The sequence below is a fragment of the Semicossyphus pulcher genome, unplaced genomic scaffold, assembly GCF_022749685.1.
Source record: "Semicossyphus pulcher isolate SPU_LCO1_2020_fin unplaced genomic scaffold, fSemPul1.0.p SCAF_18, whole genome shotgun sequence".
Taxonomy (NCBI): Eukaryota; Metazoa; Chordata; class Actinopteri; order Labriformes; family Labridae; genus Semicossyphus; species Semicossyphus pulcher.
The window spans coordinates 2,782,276-2,800,403 of NW_027211691.1; the positions used below are offsets into that span (position 1 = coordinate 2,782,276).

General features: G+C 44.1%; 1 protein-coding gene across 4 annotated transcripts in view; it reads right to left on the reverse strand.

Moving 5' to 3' along the window:
* The window catches only part of ccny (cyclin Y), a 57,961-nt gene that overhangs the window by 10,698 nt on the left and 29,135 nt on the right, over nt 1-18,128 (reverse strand). Inside the window, exons 2-9 of one of the 4 annotated variants that reach the window (XM_069667244.1) lie at nt 14,327-14,401; nt 9,419-9,439; nt 8,277-8,311; nt 8,127-8,150; nt 6,357-6,457; nt 6,216-6,251; nt 4,102-4,159; nt 3,669-3,788 (exon numbers count right to left, since the gene is read on the reverse strand). In XM_069667244.1, the coding sequence (XP_069523345.1) occupies nt 3,669-3,788; nt 4,102-4,159; nt 6,216-6,251; nt 6,357-6,457; nt 8,127-8,150; nt 8,277-8,311; nt 9,419-9,439; nt 14,327-14,401 (470 nt within the window). The remainder of the gene's footprint in view (nt 1-3,668; nt 3,789-4,101; nt 4,160-6,215; nt 6,252-6,356; nt 6,458-8,126; nt 8,151-8,276; nt 8,312-9,418; nt 9,440-14,326; nt 14,402-18,128) is intronic. The other 3 variants (XM_069667245.1, XM_069667246.1, XM_069667247.1) reach the window with 3 other exon arrangements.

The window sequence follows — 18,128 nt, forward strand, 5'->3', positions numbered from 1 at the left end:
TATATATCTGGTATAAGCACGGCTTTATGATGTGTCCTTTGTGACTCTGCCTTTTTAACAGGCCTGTCTTTCTGTGTGTTTATTCGGGATGTAACGACACACTCAACTCACGATTCGATATGAATCCCGACACTGGGTTCACGATATGATCTTTTTTAAATTTTGAGGTTTTATAGTTTATTTATTGTGATGTAAAAAACAGGAAATTATAGATGATAAACACAGTGTGACAAACTGCTCATATACAATTAACTAGAAAAAATACGTTCTATTGGGCTATTTGGGACTTTTAGGTCTGTCAAACAAAAAAATAACCCTAATAAACCCTATAAAAGTAGAGCGAGCTCAGGTGGAGCGACGCGTTTCTTTATAAATACAAACAGACCTGTGGGCTGCAGTCGTGTTATTCATACGGCATTTCATCCACCGTTTCTAACAGCGTTCAAATGTATGTTTAATCAGCGTGAGGAGCCCGGTGATGGTAACTTTTAGAAACGAAGGCTCAAGTCTCCTACTTCCTGTCGACACACACAGCCTCACGCAGGGCACGTACGCTCCATGGACGGTCCGTTTATGTGACCACAGCGTTAACCAACACCAGGGCGAGGAGTCGCTGTTAATGGCAATGCATTCACTGAAAAGCTGCCTCACGTAACTGAAAAGCCCTGAAAGGGTAACTGTAGGAGCCGCATTTCAATTTATTCCTAATTTTGAGATTTTCCTAACATTTTCTGTTTTGTATTTGTGAGCCCTCTGAAGGTGCTGAGGCCGTCCTTATAAGTGAGTGGGATGGAGTATGCTGGGGAGAAAGTGGGCACAGCGACAACGCTCTGGATTCATTTTTTGGCTGCGAGTCAGACACATGCACTCACCCGCTCTCCACATGTGGTAAAACTTTTTTAGGCTGGTATAGACTGAAATAGGGGTTAAAGGAAAAACCAAACCAAAGATTTTTGCCACTACAGTAACCTAGCCGTCATTACGTGTGACAGCAGCAGCAGCAGCATCGCTTGCTAAAAGTTTACATGCAGGAGACACAAGCTAAAACAACACAAGCAACGATCAAGACAGGAGGGAACAAAGTCAGTAAGAGCCAACAAACAGCTTCAAATGTGAGTGGACACTGGAGCTGACAGGCAGAGCACAGAGGTAATGCACAGAGGTAATGCACAGGGTGTAAAGAAGCCGATTTTTTTTATATCCAGTAAGTAAGCATCACAAGTTTTAACTCCAAACCATCAAGACTAACCCTTTAAAAAACTGTCTGCTTGGACAACTACATCATACTGAGCCTGTGATGATGGTTTACTGTAACTCTGGTCCTTCTCCTTAAGTGTTATCTAGTAACAGTACCATCCACTTTAGGTAGGGAATAATATGCAGCAGTAGTTAAACATATCAGTGTAATTTAATGGCACATGTTACAGTTTGCCGTATGTCGCCTGTGTGACCTGCAGACTTCCCGAGCGTCTGTCCCCTCATGAAGACTTCTCTTCCCTCTCCTGTGATGTCGGTGCAGGGACGTAGAGGAAGGCACCCATTACCCATCTCAACACCCGGTCTAAAGTTAGCTGTGTCAGCTAGACTAACCCCAGAAGCAGCAGCCAGCAGCTCGACTCAATTACAGACAGCATGCCAGACTATACCCTGGGGGACTGCAAGAGGCTCAAATGTGCCAGAGTGTGTGTGTGTGTGTGTGTGTGTGTGTGTGTGTGTCTCTGTGTGCACATGTGATTTTGTTAAATGACACATTTTCATTAGAGTACGTCTGTGCACTGATAAAGACACAGAGACACTCTGTGCATCACTGTCTGTTCCTACATCACTGTGTGGACACCACAGCCTGCACACTCACCCGTGCATGCCGTTAACACACGTGTGCATCTGTCAGGAAGCAGAGCAACTCAATACTAGGCCACCAGGCCGGACATATTAACCCCACACCTCACACACTGCAGGGACACACGTGTCAGCCAGAGCGGCAGAGTGTGGAGTGTGGACCATGTTACCGGGCAGACGAGAGGGGAGGAGGAGGAGGAGGAGGAGGAGGAGGAGGAGGAGGAGGAGGAGGAAGAGAGTTGATGTTTATATTTGGGAAAAACTTTGACTAAAAAGTATCGAAAAAAAACGTAGCTCAGTTCTTTGTTAGTTCATGTGTTCTTTAAACACATAGAACTCTTAGACCTCTGCAATAGAAAAGTTTTACCAGTGCGTGAGTCATTTTAAATGCTTCATATCCTTAAGATCTAAAAAAGGTTACGTAAGTTGTAAAAACATAAAAACTGATGAAAGTACTGAAATTCTCAGGATAACAGGAAAGAAATAGAAAAACCGAACATGTGTTTGAAGCTAATTTTACTAAATAAACAAAACAATGGAAAAAAATAAGGATGTAGAAACATGTGTTGTATTGTATGTATGATTTAAACTCTGTACATTTCTTAGTTCTTTACGATGTTCTCATTTTTCCAACAGAGTGCGAAGGAGTTTTATTGTTGTTTTTCATATCTTCAAACTCTGCACAACCTACAGCTCATAGAAGTTATGTGAGTTATGCTTAATGTATTATGATTCTTAGTGTTTTATATCAATTTAACCAGGACAAAAATATCCTGCAGAAAGATCACGACTGCCCCCTCTGGCCAGCATGTAGTCACCATGTTTACATGGCAAAAATACGGTGGCCCTGAAGTGCAAATCACAACGGCAGAAAACACAGCGGCATTAACCAAACCAGAAAAGGTAGGTACCCTCGAGCGACATGCAGCCCTGCTTCTTTAAAACGCGCCTTCAGCGTACGCAGACTCATGTTTATGTTGTGAATTGTCGACAGCAGATCCAGTATCACGTCATATCTGTGTCCTGCATCAAAGTCAACTTTAATAGCAGCGAGTACGTTGTCACTGGCGGCGCTCATATTTTCATAACATGTAAACCACGTCCTTCCGGTTCAAAGGACGGACCAATCAGCGACGTTTCATGTCCCGAGGGTTCCTACCTTTTCCGGTTTGGTTAATGTCGTTGTGTTTTCTGTTTTGCCGCTGTGATTTGCACTTCAGGGCCACCGTACAAGAAATATAATGTAATGTTATCAATAAATGTACAACACTATAATATAAGAGACCGCGATCTAAGTTTTCCAATGCATACTGAAAACATGCTGTAGCTGTTGTAGTTTCAGACCAACTTAAAAAGGATTCTGCAAACGACAATCTGTCTTTTCATAAGGTGGAGTAAAAGTCAGAACTTTGTTACAACTAATTACTGAAGGAATTTTATTTGATGATAAGAGAAAGCAAACAAAAGAGATGATAAGGAAACAAAGAGTCAGGGAGGAGAGGAACAAAGGAAGTAAAGCTGTCCATGTGGACGAGCAGAGCAGGATGTCTTTAGTGACCTTTCTATGGGCACAGACCCACGTCACATCACATGGACCAAACTGATCTTTCCTGTGTCTCTTTATTCTCGTCTCTCCTGTGATAAAAACTGTGGAAGGATACATTCAGCATTTCCTACGATTAAAGAGGAAGAAACGCAAAAATAAAAGAGTCTGAAGAAGTGGATGGAAAGAAGGCAGCACATGACTGTAAAGAGGGCAACCATAGAACCAGGAGGCAACACTCCCTCCTGGTGTCAGCACTGAGACACACACACACAGACACACTCACCAGTGTGACGATGGCACACTCAGCGGTGAGCTGTGCGGCGCTGAACAGCGTCCTGACGAAGCGATAGATCTGCTTCTGCTCGGGGTCGTGTTTGTCGTAATCAGCAGGGATCTCTGACTTCTGAAACACAAGATCAAAGACAGTCTGATTGATTTGACGGTTCACCAATCAGGAAAGAGCCTTGCAGGAGTTGTGTACGAAGAGTCGGGCAGAGCTGCTGTGTACATTAGAGGTTTGAAACTGTTAATAAAAAGGGGAATGAAAACACGTCTGACTGATCCAGATGGCTCCAGAGATTAGAGGACAGATTAGCCCCACATTTGATCCATTTTCACATATTTTCTGCTCGTCAGCTTGTGTGCTTTGTCCTGCTGACAAGTTTGGACAGCTCTGCAGCTTCCACATACAAATTTATCTTCAGTTCACGTCTTACCGAAAGCGGATGCAGCCTCTCATCGAAAATGTCTAACAACATTCGTCCGTCGACGTCTCTGGAAAGACAAAAAGAAGAGAGGAAGAACGTCAGAAAGAAAGAAAAGAACAGATCTCACGGGAGTCATTTCATTTCAAAAAGATATTGCCCGTCTAAAATTAAATTGGTCCGTGAGTCAGAGAGGACGGGCTCAAGAGGACGCGACAGATGCATTTTACAATGGGTGATGTTACAGACTCAGGTGTTTCACTGCAACCTGCAGACACCCTGAGGCAGGTGATGGAGGCGTTTACAGAGCCCATTAAACCGTTAGACTTTTGGAAACTGCTGATCCTGTTTTACTGTTGGGTTGTGTCTCAATTGAGCGGCTGCATCCTTCGAAGGACACGAGCTAGGAAGGACGAGTCATTCCTCACGTCACGCGATAATTTGTTTTCGTTTTCAACATTTGTATCGCAGCTATTCCATCGAGTTGAAACCAAAAACATTTAGAAGTGTATTCCTCGGCCGTGAAGGATGCACCCGATGGATCCTTCGTGGCCCGGGAAAAGGAGGGCATATTTGTCGGCCGCATCTGAAGGAGCCTTTGAAATGGGACGGCCTTCGTGATGCAGTCGGCCTTCAAAGGACTCAGCCCCTGAATTGGGACACAGCTCACGTGTCACGACACGATTCGGCTATTATGTGACCATTTTCCAAATGAAAACAACAATCAGCCTTGACTTGCAGTGTTTAATTCAACATTAATAACTAATTAAAGGCGCTGATGACCTTGTTGTCTGCGCTAGCTGCTGTTGTGCAGTTAAATTCAGCTTGTTTTAACGCTCCTTCATGGGCAGGAGGGGAAGTATTATTCATGTGAATCACATGTGCAGTGTTAAAAAACACAGGACAGATTTTCACAGATTGAGTTCACAGATCAATATTTGGTGGAATAACCTGATTTTTAATTACAGCTTTCATGCATCTCCTGCAGATCCTACACAGAAATGTAGACTCTGTAGGCAGGGACGTGGCTTTTAGGGACGTCATGTGTTCTGGTTTCCGTTTGTACTACACTTGTAGTCCAGTAATATTGACCAATCACGTATCAGCAGGTGATTTAGCTTCTTATTAATCTCTATAAACAGACATCTGCAGCAAGTTCAGCTAACAATCTGTTCTAGATCAAAAATGTAAACTTGAGACAGATTCGCGTAACGCTGTGTCACGAAAGCCGTTCAGCGTTCAGATTTCCCGACTTCCTCGAATGCATCAGAAAAGATCGATCCAATCCGCTCAACAAACGTCTCATGTTAAAGTAGTCTTCTTCTCCTCATGAGACCTGACAAAGCCTCATGTTGACTTGTTCCTAATCTGCATCATGATGTCGTTATTTCAGCAAACTGAAGAGCCGTTAGTTAAAGTCAGTCACAAGAAAAACGAGTTCTTTCTCTGTAAACAATGAAGCACGCAGAACAGGAAGTCTTGACTGGAAGTCGTTTATCGCTAACCGCCGGCTACACGCTCCGGCATGTTCACCGTTGTCCCCCAGAACAGAGGGTATGTCATCATCAGACGATAGCCGATGGGATCTGAGAGTGGTCCACTCTTGGAGCAGCCTGTGACCATCCCTCTTCCTTCAGTGGGATTGGGCTGGCCGTGAGATGTAGAGAGATGCTGATTTAAGGAACATTTGGAGCAGTCTCTTTTTTCTGGAGCTGAATTAATTTAAAGTTTCAGAAATAAGTTCAGTAATTAATTTGCAATGAGTTCAAAGGAGGTTTTGTTTCACTGAGGAGAAAGGCCGACTGTGTGCAAAGATGTCCAGCAGGTCAGGACAACCTCTGATCTGAGGTATGAGAAATTTGGTGAATGCAACGACTTCTTCTGCGTGTTTTTCGTCTCTCACATTTCTGTGCAGAGCGATGCCCGGCTCGCTCAAGCTTTGAATGCACTCAGCCTGCAGACAGAACGTCACCGTGACTACAGAGCTGACATTTCAACACAAGCCTCGGGGGCCAACAGGGACTTATTTATCGTGCAGTGTTTAGCCTTCTTAGATAACCTTTGACGCTGATATGTAACGCAAACCTAGGTGTAAATAAAGTAAATAAAGAAACTCTGCATCATACCTGTTCTTTATGTGGTAGTATATTGCGAGGGCTACGCTGTAGAGACAAAACAAGGAGGAGAAAGACCGTTAGAAACATCAGAGGTCAACGACCCGTAAGAGATTAAATGTGCGAGTCAGCTGCAGCAGATGATGTAGTTACCATTTGATGGTGTACTTGAGGTTGGGCTGACTGACGGTGCTGTCATCGAGGAATATGGTGGAACATGAGCTGTACTTCCGTCTCACTTGACCTGGATGATGCTGGAGTTCAAACACACACACACACACACACACACACACACACACACACACGTATGTCAAACTCTATGTCTATCACTGCCTGCTGACAGGCGTGAATGTAGGGCACCTGTAAGCCCACAGACTCATCCTGTCTGTCCTCTGTCAGACAGTGTTGCATGCAGGGATGGCATTTATAGTGGAGTGCATCTTTGGAGAAGCCAGTTAGTCATCAAACCTCCTTTTCTGGAACATTTTCTTCCAATAATTTTCTGTTGGAAAATAAGTTTTGTACGAAATCCAAGCGTGTTTAAGATGAACACTTTAAAAGTGCACATTGGGGCTTGGGTTGTCACGATACCAGAATTTAAAACTTTGATAAGAAACTCGATATCTGTTTCGTTGCCACGGCAACAAAAAACGAACTCCTGGGAACAAAGAACAAGGTACGTTTTTCATTTCCCACCTTCACACTGTGCTGCTGCAGAACAAGACACTCAACACATCCTGTTAATAGTGCTGAAAGGCTTAATGAGCAGGATCCATATTAAGATATTCCCTCTTCATCATCACTCATCATGCAGGAGAAGTGTGAGCTGGTGTCTGTGTCTGCAGAGGATCCGCCCTTCAGCTGTGTTTCTGTTCTTCTTATCCTGCTGTGTTTGGGACATTTCTGGACGTCCATCGCTGGGAAGAGGTCTGGAGCTCAACCGAGAGTCTGCAGGTCGGGACTACATGAAGACGTGGCCGTCTATCTGCTCTGCTCTCTGTCTGTCTGCAACGTTTGCATCTTAATGTGTCGTCCTGTGAATGAGAACATCTGCTGTGTCGTTGCTGTATCAGAGCTCCAGGTGTGACGGAGGGCGGCACGGACACACACGCACAGACGACTTCAGCCTTCAAAAACTAAACCCTGTCCCTTCCTGCGGGGTCGTACGGAGGTGTAGGCGTGTTAGTTTGTTGTTTAACCGCTGTGAAACAATCAGAAAATTTCTTATACAACTTTCCCACCGAAATTACGTGTTGACGGGACCCGGGAAGACCCCGCTTATAGATGCTGATTGTCTCCGTTCCCATTGCCAGTGAAGTATCCTGTCGGTCTCTTTTCTGCAGCGTCACCGTCTGACGTCGCAAACGCGCCCGAAACAGGGTTAGTAAACAGTGAAGATGTTAGCGTGGTTATTTATCTTTCTTACTCATTGGCGCTGACAAATTCGGAACAATGTTCGAAAGCTGCTCGGACGGAGACGGCCGGAATTTAAAGTTACCGATGGAGCATAGCATCGCGCCGGAAAGGGGGCGGAGATTAGCGTGTCGACACGGGTTTTGTGGGTGTTAGCGGATTTTTTGACCAATGGGAATTAATGGCACTTGCTTTCTTTTGCTCGCGGCAGCTTTGGGTTGAAAATCTGACAGTAGATCTGTTGTTTGCTTAAAGCTTCGGTATCAAACGTAGAATTAACACGTTTTAAAACGTGGTATCGAAAAGTATTTTGACAACCCTGTTTGGGGCTGAGAAAGTGATGCCCAAAGATGAACTCCACCATAATGTGATGAAAATGTTGCTTTAGTATTTCTAAATACTAACATCTAAGCATCAGCTCGCTACACACACACATGAATAAGGCCTTTAATGGAATGAGTGGGACGGTTAAATAAACTATTATAAACAGGTTTATTGTGAGGACGTTACCTTGTTCTCCGAAATATGTGTAAACTTGCAAAAACACAAGACATTAAAATCACTACTTGCAGGATTATAATATGCTCGAGTACTTGACAGTGTGATGATACACTGCTGCTCTTTTAACGACTCGTACAGGATGCCCGTGAGTGTACTTACATGGTTGATGTAAAGGCTCTTCCGCTTTTCTCGAACTGAAAGGGAAGATGAGAGAGTCAGTGTCAGAGAGGTCAGCATGAGTGCAGTACACAACCCTCACAGACAGGGAGCAGCATTTATCCAGGGTTTATTAGTCCCTCATAGATTTTAAGGAAATTTTGGATTGTAAAAAAGAACATTTCAGAACCTGAAGATGTTTTTTTCTCTTCTGATGCATAAAAATGTGTTTTATAACGTGTGTGTAAGTGTAATAATCTGTTCCCCTTTTAGCCCTTCGTGAGTCCAAATGGGTTATTTGAGAGCGTGTGTCTCTTTTCCTTTTTGTGTATTAAAATCAGGTCCTGTACGATACTCATCCTGTCCAAAGGACTGATGATTTGTAAGGTCTACAGAGCTCACCTGACACCCAGCTGTGTGTCTGTCTGTGCACCCATGTGTGTTTCTTTATGTGTCTGTGTGTGCAACCCCCCAAAGCAAACCGGAGCAGATGCAGAGCACACCATCGCACCATCACACAGTGACGTAGTGATGCTGTCTGGCGCCTCTCATCCCGACACCGTCTACCTCACAGACACACACACACACACACACACACACACACACACACAGACACACACTCACACTCTAATGTACGTGTTTGTTTTACCCTCTGGGAGCGTGCGCGCTGCTTTCTAGCAAAAAGCAGCATAATTAGGGTTTTGCATATTTTAGTAAAAACAGCTTAATCACAATCCTGCCTGCTGTGATTTATGGCTCTATTTTTGCTTCACATCAACACCGACACATTTAATATTCTTGTGAAGCAATGTGCTGTGATGCTGGTGTCAAACGCTACTTTTTTACTTCAAAGATTTTCCTCCGTAGAAGTTTTTCTAATCTGCTGCTGATGAGGAAAACCTTGGGTGATATATGTATAATCAAAACAGCACTCTTGTGACCAGTAGAAAGACATGCACGTCAGCACAAACACACACACGTTAAAGAGACACCAGCAGCGCAGAAGTAAAGGCACGTCACCTGCTCACAGAAGACGATACAGGTCGAGTACGAGAATACAGAAAAGCTTGAGACTACATGAAAAGTCGAGCCTGAACACACAGGAGACAAACCCGCCTACTGACACCGGACACACACATGCTTACCTCTCTTGTTGGGCACAGCAACTGAAAAAACACAAAGTTGTCTCTATGATTGTTTATGACACAGATGCACAACCCACTTTTATCATATTTTGGGGACTAAATGACTAAAAGGTAGAAAAACTTGAAGAATTGCTCCAGGAGCTGTTCTGCTTGCAGCCAAAAACGCGCCCCATCAAAGTACGTCCACTAAAAGTCTCAGATTGTTCTTCTAAGTGTCTGAAAACATTACAGAAACGACCCCGACAGAGATAGCCCTCTGTGTTGAGGTGTAAGAGCTGTTACATCGCTCTCTTCAACGCCACCAAACTCCATTGTGAAAAACACGATTTTTACACGGCAGAACACAGGAGTTGCTGGTCTACAAATGTTTCAATGGGTTAGATTGTTTGTGTTGTTGTGTGTTACTTTAATGTTGTGTTTGAGCTGAACTCAGAGTTTTAATCACACAATAAAACAAACAAACCAACCAATCGAGGCAGACGTAGACCAGTGACTCCTGTGTTCTGTGAGGTGGAATTGCTGTTTTCGCTAATGGAGTCTGGCGGCTTTGAAGAGACTGATGTAACAACTCTATTTAAATGCTAATTATGGTATTTTTAAAGCTAGGCTCTGTTTTTTTAAAATATTTTTAAGGAGTAAAAGGTACAAAATTGTTTTGTAAAAGGCTACAGATGCCACACTGCTGGAGTGTCTGCGACGGCACCCTCGGGGGCAAATGCGACCAATCAAAGTAAATCCTCTATAAGTTCTTGTTTTTGGCACTGACTGGTAAAGACTGTTATTCTAAGTGTCTGACATTATAGAAAGGTTCTCTACAGAGATAGACCTTTCAGTTAAAGGGTAAAAGAGTTGTTACATCAGTCTCTTCGAAGCCGCCAGACTCCATTCACAAAAACGGCAATTTTACTGCGCAGAACACAGGAGTTGCTGGTCTACGTCTGCCTCGATCCGTTGGTTGGTTTGTTTTATTGGGTGACTTTGGTGGTTAAAACAGTGACTTCAGAACTAACACAACATTAATGTAACACAGAATCTAACCAACTGAAACATTTGTAGACCAGCAGCTCCTGTCTTCTGCAATCTAAAATAAGGGTTTTTTTCAATGGAGTCTGGTGGCTTTGATGAGAGGGATGTAACAGCTGTTTTGGGTTAAAAAAAAAAATCTTCCTCTTTAACTGAAAGGTCTATCTCTGTTGGGATCCTCAGACGCTTAAAAACATTCTGAGCCTGTCAGTGGAAACAAACAAGGATGTTTAGTGGATGCAGTTTGATCGGTCACATTTGCCCCCAAGGGCACCGTGGCAGACACTCCAGCTGTGTGGCATCTGTCGCCTGAAACAGACCTTAACAATGTTTGACAATAGAGCCCAGGTTTAAAAATACCCTGATTACCATTTAAATAACTTTTGCAGTGTAAAAAAACTCCCTTTCCTGTGGTCTCTAAATGCTATATGAACAATATGTTGAGAAAAGAGGGCAGCAGACATTCACACAGGAGCTTGATGAAGCTAATTAAAGAGCATCAGATCAATACAAAACGCCGTCAGGCTACAAACTCAGCTTTTCTCCTGTGTGAGCAAAGGGAACAATATTAAGCCTCTTATCATCAAAGTAAAGAGATTATGTCTAAACTGAAAGAGTAATCTCAGAAAGGAACTTCATCACATTTCAGATGATTAAAATGAATTACTGTCACTCTGCAGGGTCCACACCGACTCTGACAGAAGTGATCAGAACACCCCGCTGTGTCTGAAAGAAATCTGACGCAGAGTCAGCTGGTGTAACATTTTCCACCGGAGCCTTTTACACCAGAGGAAGCAGCACTTTAATACAGCCCCACATCTGAAATCCCTGCTTCAGTCGGCCCGCTTGCTCTCCAACGAAACAGGTGGTGGATGTCTGCGTTTGACTTGTAAGAGTTTGTAACATAAAAGACACTTCAGAGATTATTTTCCAGGCGGCGTCATGGCTTAACGTGCAAACTGCCACATATGGCCACGCCGCTCTCTGAATGACTCAGTCAGCAGGTGCTGCACGAGAATCAATGGCAGCTGATGAAAACAAACATCATCATGAAAGTTTAAAGCCAACAAACGAAAGAGAGGACTGTGTGAAGTTTGGGAAAATGTTATAAATACAAGAGCATTGATGGAAATCTCTGATCTGTGTGTGTACGTGAACCTGGACCCTGTTTTACATATTTGAGGTGTAAATTAGTAACAGGTAGGGCTGCACAACTAATGGAACATCAATCCAGATCACAATTTTGTCTTCCCATGATTAAATAAACATGAACATATTGACAGCAAAATGCTCCGCCCATAGAAAACTCTGCTGCATATCAAATCTGCCGCCTCCTAAACTAACAGCCCCTCCACCAGGGGGCGATGGAGAGGTTTGGGCTTCAGTTTTGGGGGAGCTGGCAGGTCATGTGATGAGCGCCGACCTCGCAGCTGCAGTTTAGAGTGAAAGAGTAAACAACAGAGACAATCGGGAGAAGGGATGCAGCTAATATATATCACGCTTATTTAATTGTTATTGGTTTATTCTGCTCTCACTCTCATATAAAGGGACATTGTTCACATAATTTTTGGAGCAACCTGCACGGAACGAAAACAAAGTGACACCTGTGGTGCACCAGCTTAATGTGACGTGCTTATCAAGAGCCCGGAGGCTACGCTACATTAGCTTTACTATGGCGGAGGGACCACGCAGCGAAGCTTTGCATCCACCGAAGAAAGGAGTGAAGTCGGCCTTGTGGGGGATTTCAGGTACACTATGAATGACTAGGGACTTATTCAATCCCAGGTCTGCAAAACCTGCCGGAAAAAAGTTGCAGCTAAAGTGCAAAACGCATCAAACTTGATGCAGCATCGGCGGCGTCACCACCCAGCACTACACGCCCAACGTGATAACTGTGGTAACTGACGTAGGGAATTAAATGTAAACGCGTCACTTACAATCAGTGGCCTCGCGGTGAAAGTTGGGCTCTCAGTGCAACGCAAACAAACAGCAGGAAAGCAGCATGTACTCTAATGGAGGACAAAGTAGTCCTCAAGGAACCGGAGGGTGGCCGGTTCAAGTCCCGGTATGGACTAAGCGTGGAATTGGGCTGGTAGCTGGAGAGGTGCCAGCTCCTTTCCTGGGCCCCGTCGAGGTGTCCCTGAGCAAAGCCCCGAATCCCCCACCGCTCGGGGCACATGTGCAGCTCCCTCACTCTGACATCTCTCCGTTAGTTCATGTCCATAGAGTCCTGTTTGTGCAGGTGTGCATTTCAAATGAAGCATGTTTGTAGAAACAGAGTGGAAAAACAGAACTCCCCTCGGGGATAAATAAAGTCTCACTTCTTCTTCTTCTGTCAGTGACCGTTTAAGGTTGCTTCCTCCCATCTGTGTGGAGGAAACGCTAGGCATTTTAGGTAAATGTACCAGGTGTAAAACACTAACACAACATCAGGAGCTTGTTGACTTACAGCACTATACCATTTAAATTACTGCATTTAAGTTACTAATAACGCTGCATGAGAGAGATTTTGCCTCTAGTCTAGATTTTAAGTCTTAGTGAGTTTTCACATTAGGTTCGATTGCTTCGTCCTGTGCCTGAGTACGGTTGCCCCCCCCTCTCCTCTCCCCTGCCGGTCAGCTTTCACGTTATTCATTTCGTTCCAGACCCGAGTACACTTGTGGTCGGACTCTGCAGCAGAAGGTGGCGGTAATGCACCAAACAAGGAGAAGAAGAAGAGTATCATCAACTACGGAGCATTGTTTATGTTGTTGTTCCAGTGTCGAGAAGCGTGTGAATCACATGATCCCAGCCCGTACAATGGAGCCGACCTTCGCACTCTGCCTGCTATTATTCATGTTTTGGAGAAAATCTCAAGATCGACCCTCTCACCTACGTTCCTACGGTATCAGCCATGACCGCGTAGTTCAGAGGATGAGATCGGCGGTGCTGCAAGCCTACGCGGATTTCGGAGACGTTATAAAAAGCAGTCCACCTCCGTGGTTTGGTACGGTTAGCTTTCACACCTGATGCGTACCGTACCTGAGTACACATGAACCGTACTCGAGACCACCTTTTCAAGTGGACCCGGGCATGGATCAACGAACCGTATTCGAGTACGGTACACAGTGTTCACACGTGTACTTGGATCCGGGCCCGGGTCCCTAATGTGAAAGCCCCCTTAGTTTAATGCAAAATTTGTACAAGATCCCAAATGCAGCACTCGAAGTACATAAAAAAAATGTTGTCCCTAAAATTTGTAAATAATCATTATCTCAAATTTAACGATCAAAACTATCGTGCAGCCCTACTAAAAGGTAGAAAATGTTGACCGTGAAACGTGCAAGTTGCTGTCAAATAAACCCTCAAATGTGCAAAAAATAGGCCCAAGACGACAGCATTGAAAGGTTGTGAAATTTGAGCTCAAATGAGTTTGCATTATTTGTTTCCAAACCCTGAAACACACGTAACATGTCCTTTGGTTTCTGCTCTCTTTTGCTAAATAAGTGTCTCGTCAGCCTGTTTCAGGCCTGGCATGCTGTATACGTATGACACAATCATCAATCACTAATAGTAGGAACCACCCATTACATAAGTGCGTAGTACACACTGTTAGTCGAGGCTTAATTTCATCAGTGACTGTGTACGGAAAAAATCCATCATAATTACACAGAGCTCGTCTTCCTCTTGCCTCACACGACCTCAAAGCCGTGTCAGCAGCTCCTGTGTGTGTCTCATACAATCACGGCTGTCCACGATGTCTGAACATGCTTCTTACAGACGTCTCGAACTCAACAACAACCTGCTTTAATGTCGTGTTCCCACTTTACACGAGAGTCTCCTGAAACCAATCTGATTATAATGACGTGATTAAATTCAAAGGGTTCATCAGAGAGTGAAGCTCACCATCAGTCTGTGATTTGCTGAGGAAGATGGTGCTGGCCCGCGGATGATCGGAGGGATTGTACTCCATGGGCAGATCTGAAAGGAGGAGAAGGAGAACATGAGTCTACAGGGAACAACTTAGAGATTTGATTTGAGTTTCAATCCAGGAAGCACTGTGGCACAAACACAACTTATACAACCCAAGAATATAAAGGAATCATCAGTATTGCAGGAATAGTTACAGCAGGTTAATCACAATAACTCGTGTACATGTGTCCTGAAACCTTCTGAGGTTGAACGTGTTGAACTTGCTCCACCTCTCCTGTAATGCTCTGACTGAATGGAAAAACCATCAGTCAGCCGACAGTGTGCAGCGGCGGCGCTGTGTAAACGGCCGTTTGTAAATCGATGCGCTAAACAAACACAGCAGAAAGGTATAGATTTGTTTTAGATCATTGTGTGTACACAGACGCCACCTAGGAACAACCACCACCCGAGAGAGCGGGCAATAGAAACTGCAATAGATACCACGGACAGGATTTCTGATAGTCAATAAAGCGATCGGGTTTGTACATCTGTCTTGTGAGGCTGACGCTGACTGCTGAAGGAGCTGAAGGAGCCGCTGTCTGCGAACACGGCTGCAGGTTTATGGCTCAGACATTTTAAAGTGAGTTTAAAAGAAATAAGACATCAAACATTAAAACATGGTGTTTTGTTTCCACCTGCATGTTATTCTTTTAGCTTCATTTAATAGAGAAATCAGGCATTTAAAGTTAAAGTGACTCCAAAGATTAATCCATCATTTTAGTAAATCCTTGCTATTTTTTTGCGATCTTTAAACCAGTCTAAAGATCCACTTCCAACCAAGATCCTGAAACTATTAGTCCCACAATGTACTGGGCTGGGATAAATTGTTTAACCATCACAATAGCAATGTGCGCATGTGCACCAGTCACATCGCAGGACGTGCACTTGTACAGCAAATTAACTGCAACACGTCAAGCTGCTACTTTATTGTTGCTCGGTGCAAAAGGAGGAGTCCCCATTTATTGGTTTTCATCATTATTATACAACAAAAGTGCATCTGATATCACGTTAGTGCAGCTCTTCACCAGAGCGAGCTGACCGCTGTGCTGCAGAGTCTGCAAACTGTAAACAAGCACGCGGCGCTGCTGCCGTCACAGATAACATCAGTGGGATGATCGAGGCAGGCTTTCAGTTATGCATGTCGGCTTTTCAGTGTGTGTACTTCCGTTATCAGCGGCACCTCGTCCCGGTGCTGGTTACCGCTGTGGCTACATAAACGGACGGGTCATGTTTGTATAAGGAACGTGTCGCTCCACCTGAACTCGCTCTACTTTTTCATGTGGGTGTCAAGATGCTGAACAAAGAGTGTTAAAAATCCTGTATGATCGTTGGCCTAACGTCTGGATCCTACAGGATCCGTGTCCGGCGGTGTTCTTTTTTCGAGATGTCAGTGTGTTGTTGTTCTGAAAACAGAAAAAAACAGGAGTCTGTACCGGTCTGTACACTGTGTTTTATTTTGAAATGACCGGATGCTGTGTGCTGTTTGTGTGTGACTTCCTGTTTGGAACGATCTGCTCTGTTCAGCTTGACGTGTGCTTGAAGCAGCCTCCGTCAAAAATAGACTTAGCGCGTATCTTTAGTGGAGACGGACTGTGACGCGTGCTGTGGAATCACGAGCATTGACTTTAATCCGGAGGTTGCGGCGCACACGGAACGCACCGGAGAAGGATCCTGTGGAATTTGAGGGTAATTGTTTATGTACATAAAAACACAGCATTTATCTGCCATCATTTCATGTATTTTTTTATATCGCAATAAAAATCGCAGAACAAAAAGTAAACACAATGTCACTTTTTTTTCAATATCGTGCAGCCCTGATTCCTTCAGTCCACTATGGTCTGCACAGACTGGATAACGGAGTCTGCACAGTGTAACAAAGCAACAGCTGATGTTACATGTTGAGCCAGCTCTGCAGAACGACTCTGATGCTCACACAGAGACCGTTGAGTCTCGTACTGCAGCCCAGCTCGTGTTCACGGCTTTGGCTGGTTAAACAGAAAACCTGCTGTTTGAACAGTGGATGAATTTTACGGCGGCCTGGTGGATGATTGTAATATCCTGAACAAAGGTAGATGAATCACCTGTTGACATAAGGCTGTGATCTTTCTCTTAATCTGCTCTGGATTAAACATGAGTCTAAACTATGAGAATAACTTTTACTTCTAAAAAGAAAGCAGCTTCCTGGTTTGTGGGATGATGTCAGCGACACAGGAAGGGTCAGAAGGGGCCAACACCCAGACAGGCTAATAGAGAGACAGAGAAACAGATGCCAGGAGACGGAGAGACAGAGGAAGAGTGACAGGCTGATAATGACAAAGAAAAGGACAAGAGGGCGGAAAATGAAGAGATGAGTGTGACAGATTTGAAGCGTGATTGACAGGAGAGAGGAGACGGCAGGGCCGAGCGAGGACAGAACAATAAGAGGGAGAAAGTGATGAAAGAAAATAGAGATGGAAGAGGAAGAAATGAAAAAGATATGAAAGAAGAGACGAGAGCAAAAGGTCAGTGAGAATAAAAAATGGGGGAAACAGACGATACCCTGGAATCCACAGAAATAAAACACACATATTGTGCTTAAAATAAGTGACTGAAGTAAAATGTGATTGTCTTGCTTAAAGAAAGAATTGAATCTCTGGTAAATCCACTTCTCAAAAAGCATCTTTGGGCTGTAACAGAATTATACAACAGTTCAAATGACTCATAGTTTGTTCTCCAGATAGGAGAGTCTCTGTTCTGGACGCCTATAAGAACACATGTGGACATTATCTGTTATTAATACACAAAGAGATAAAAAGGACGAGCTGCTGGGAGAAGGACATTCTGACTTTGACAAAGCAGCTTTGTTCTTGTCAGTGTTGATCAAACACATTTATAATTCTGCTAATTATAATTCTCAGTAGCAAGTTGTAAAAACTGGAGATAATTTAGGACACAAAAAAACTGCCTGCTGGGAGGAAATATCTCATCAGAGGCCTGATTTAAGATTGACAGAGCAGCTGCAGTCGTGTTTCAGGACATAAAAAATGCTCTGCTTGGAATAATAAATTGTGTCTGATATGTTTTCTCTGCAAAATATGTTTAATGACCTTGTAAAAATCCTCCCAAATCATCTCCTCCTTCTCCCTCATTAAACATTCATGAATCTGCACAGGCCCCGCCCACTATGCAAATTTCCACCCGTCCCCCTCCGTTGCGAAAACAAAACACTTCTCGCCATCGTTTAGCGGCAACTTGTCGAAACTTAGCTAGCTTGAAATGTAGTAATAAGTAGTAACGTTACAAAAATTACAATGATGGTTACAGCCGGCTTGCGCATCGCCGAAATGGTTGCCATAGGTTACACAAAATGATATGCATAGCGTCACCTCGTCCATTAACGGGATTGGCTCCTTAGGTTTGTGACATCACAAACCTGCCAATCTGAAAACGTGTTGTTCAGCCTGTCCTTGGTACACTGCAGTTTAAAAGCAGACAGGCCCAGCCATGGAGATGATGCTGATGTTATCCCTGATATGTCTTGCAGCACATGAGAAACACCACATGGAGATGTTTACTAGGTTACTGGATTTTACCTGGCGGGGGTCTTTAAGATCTTACTTTGGGGCTGCACGGTGAGGCAGTGGTTAGCGCTGCAGCTCACAGCTAGAAGGTTCCCAGACCGGACAAAGTGGGACTCTCTGTGTGGAGTTTGCATGTTCTCCCAGTGCACGCACAGGGATTAATAGGAGAGGATGCA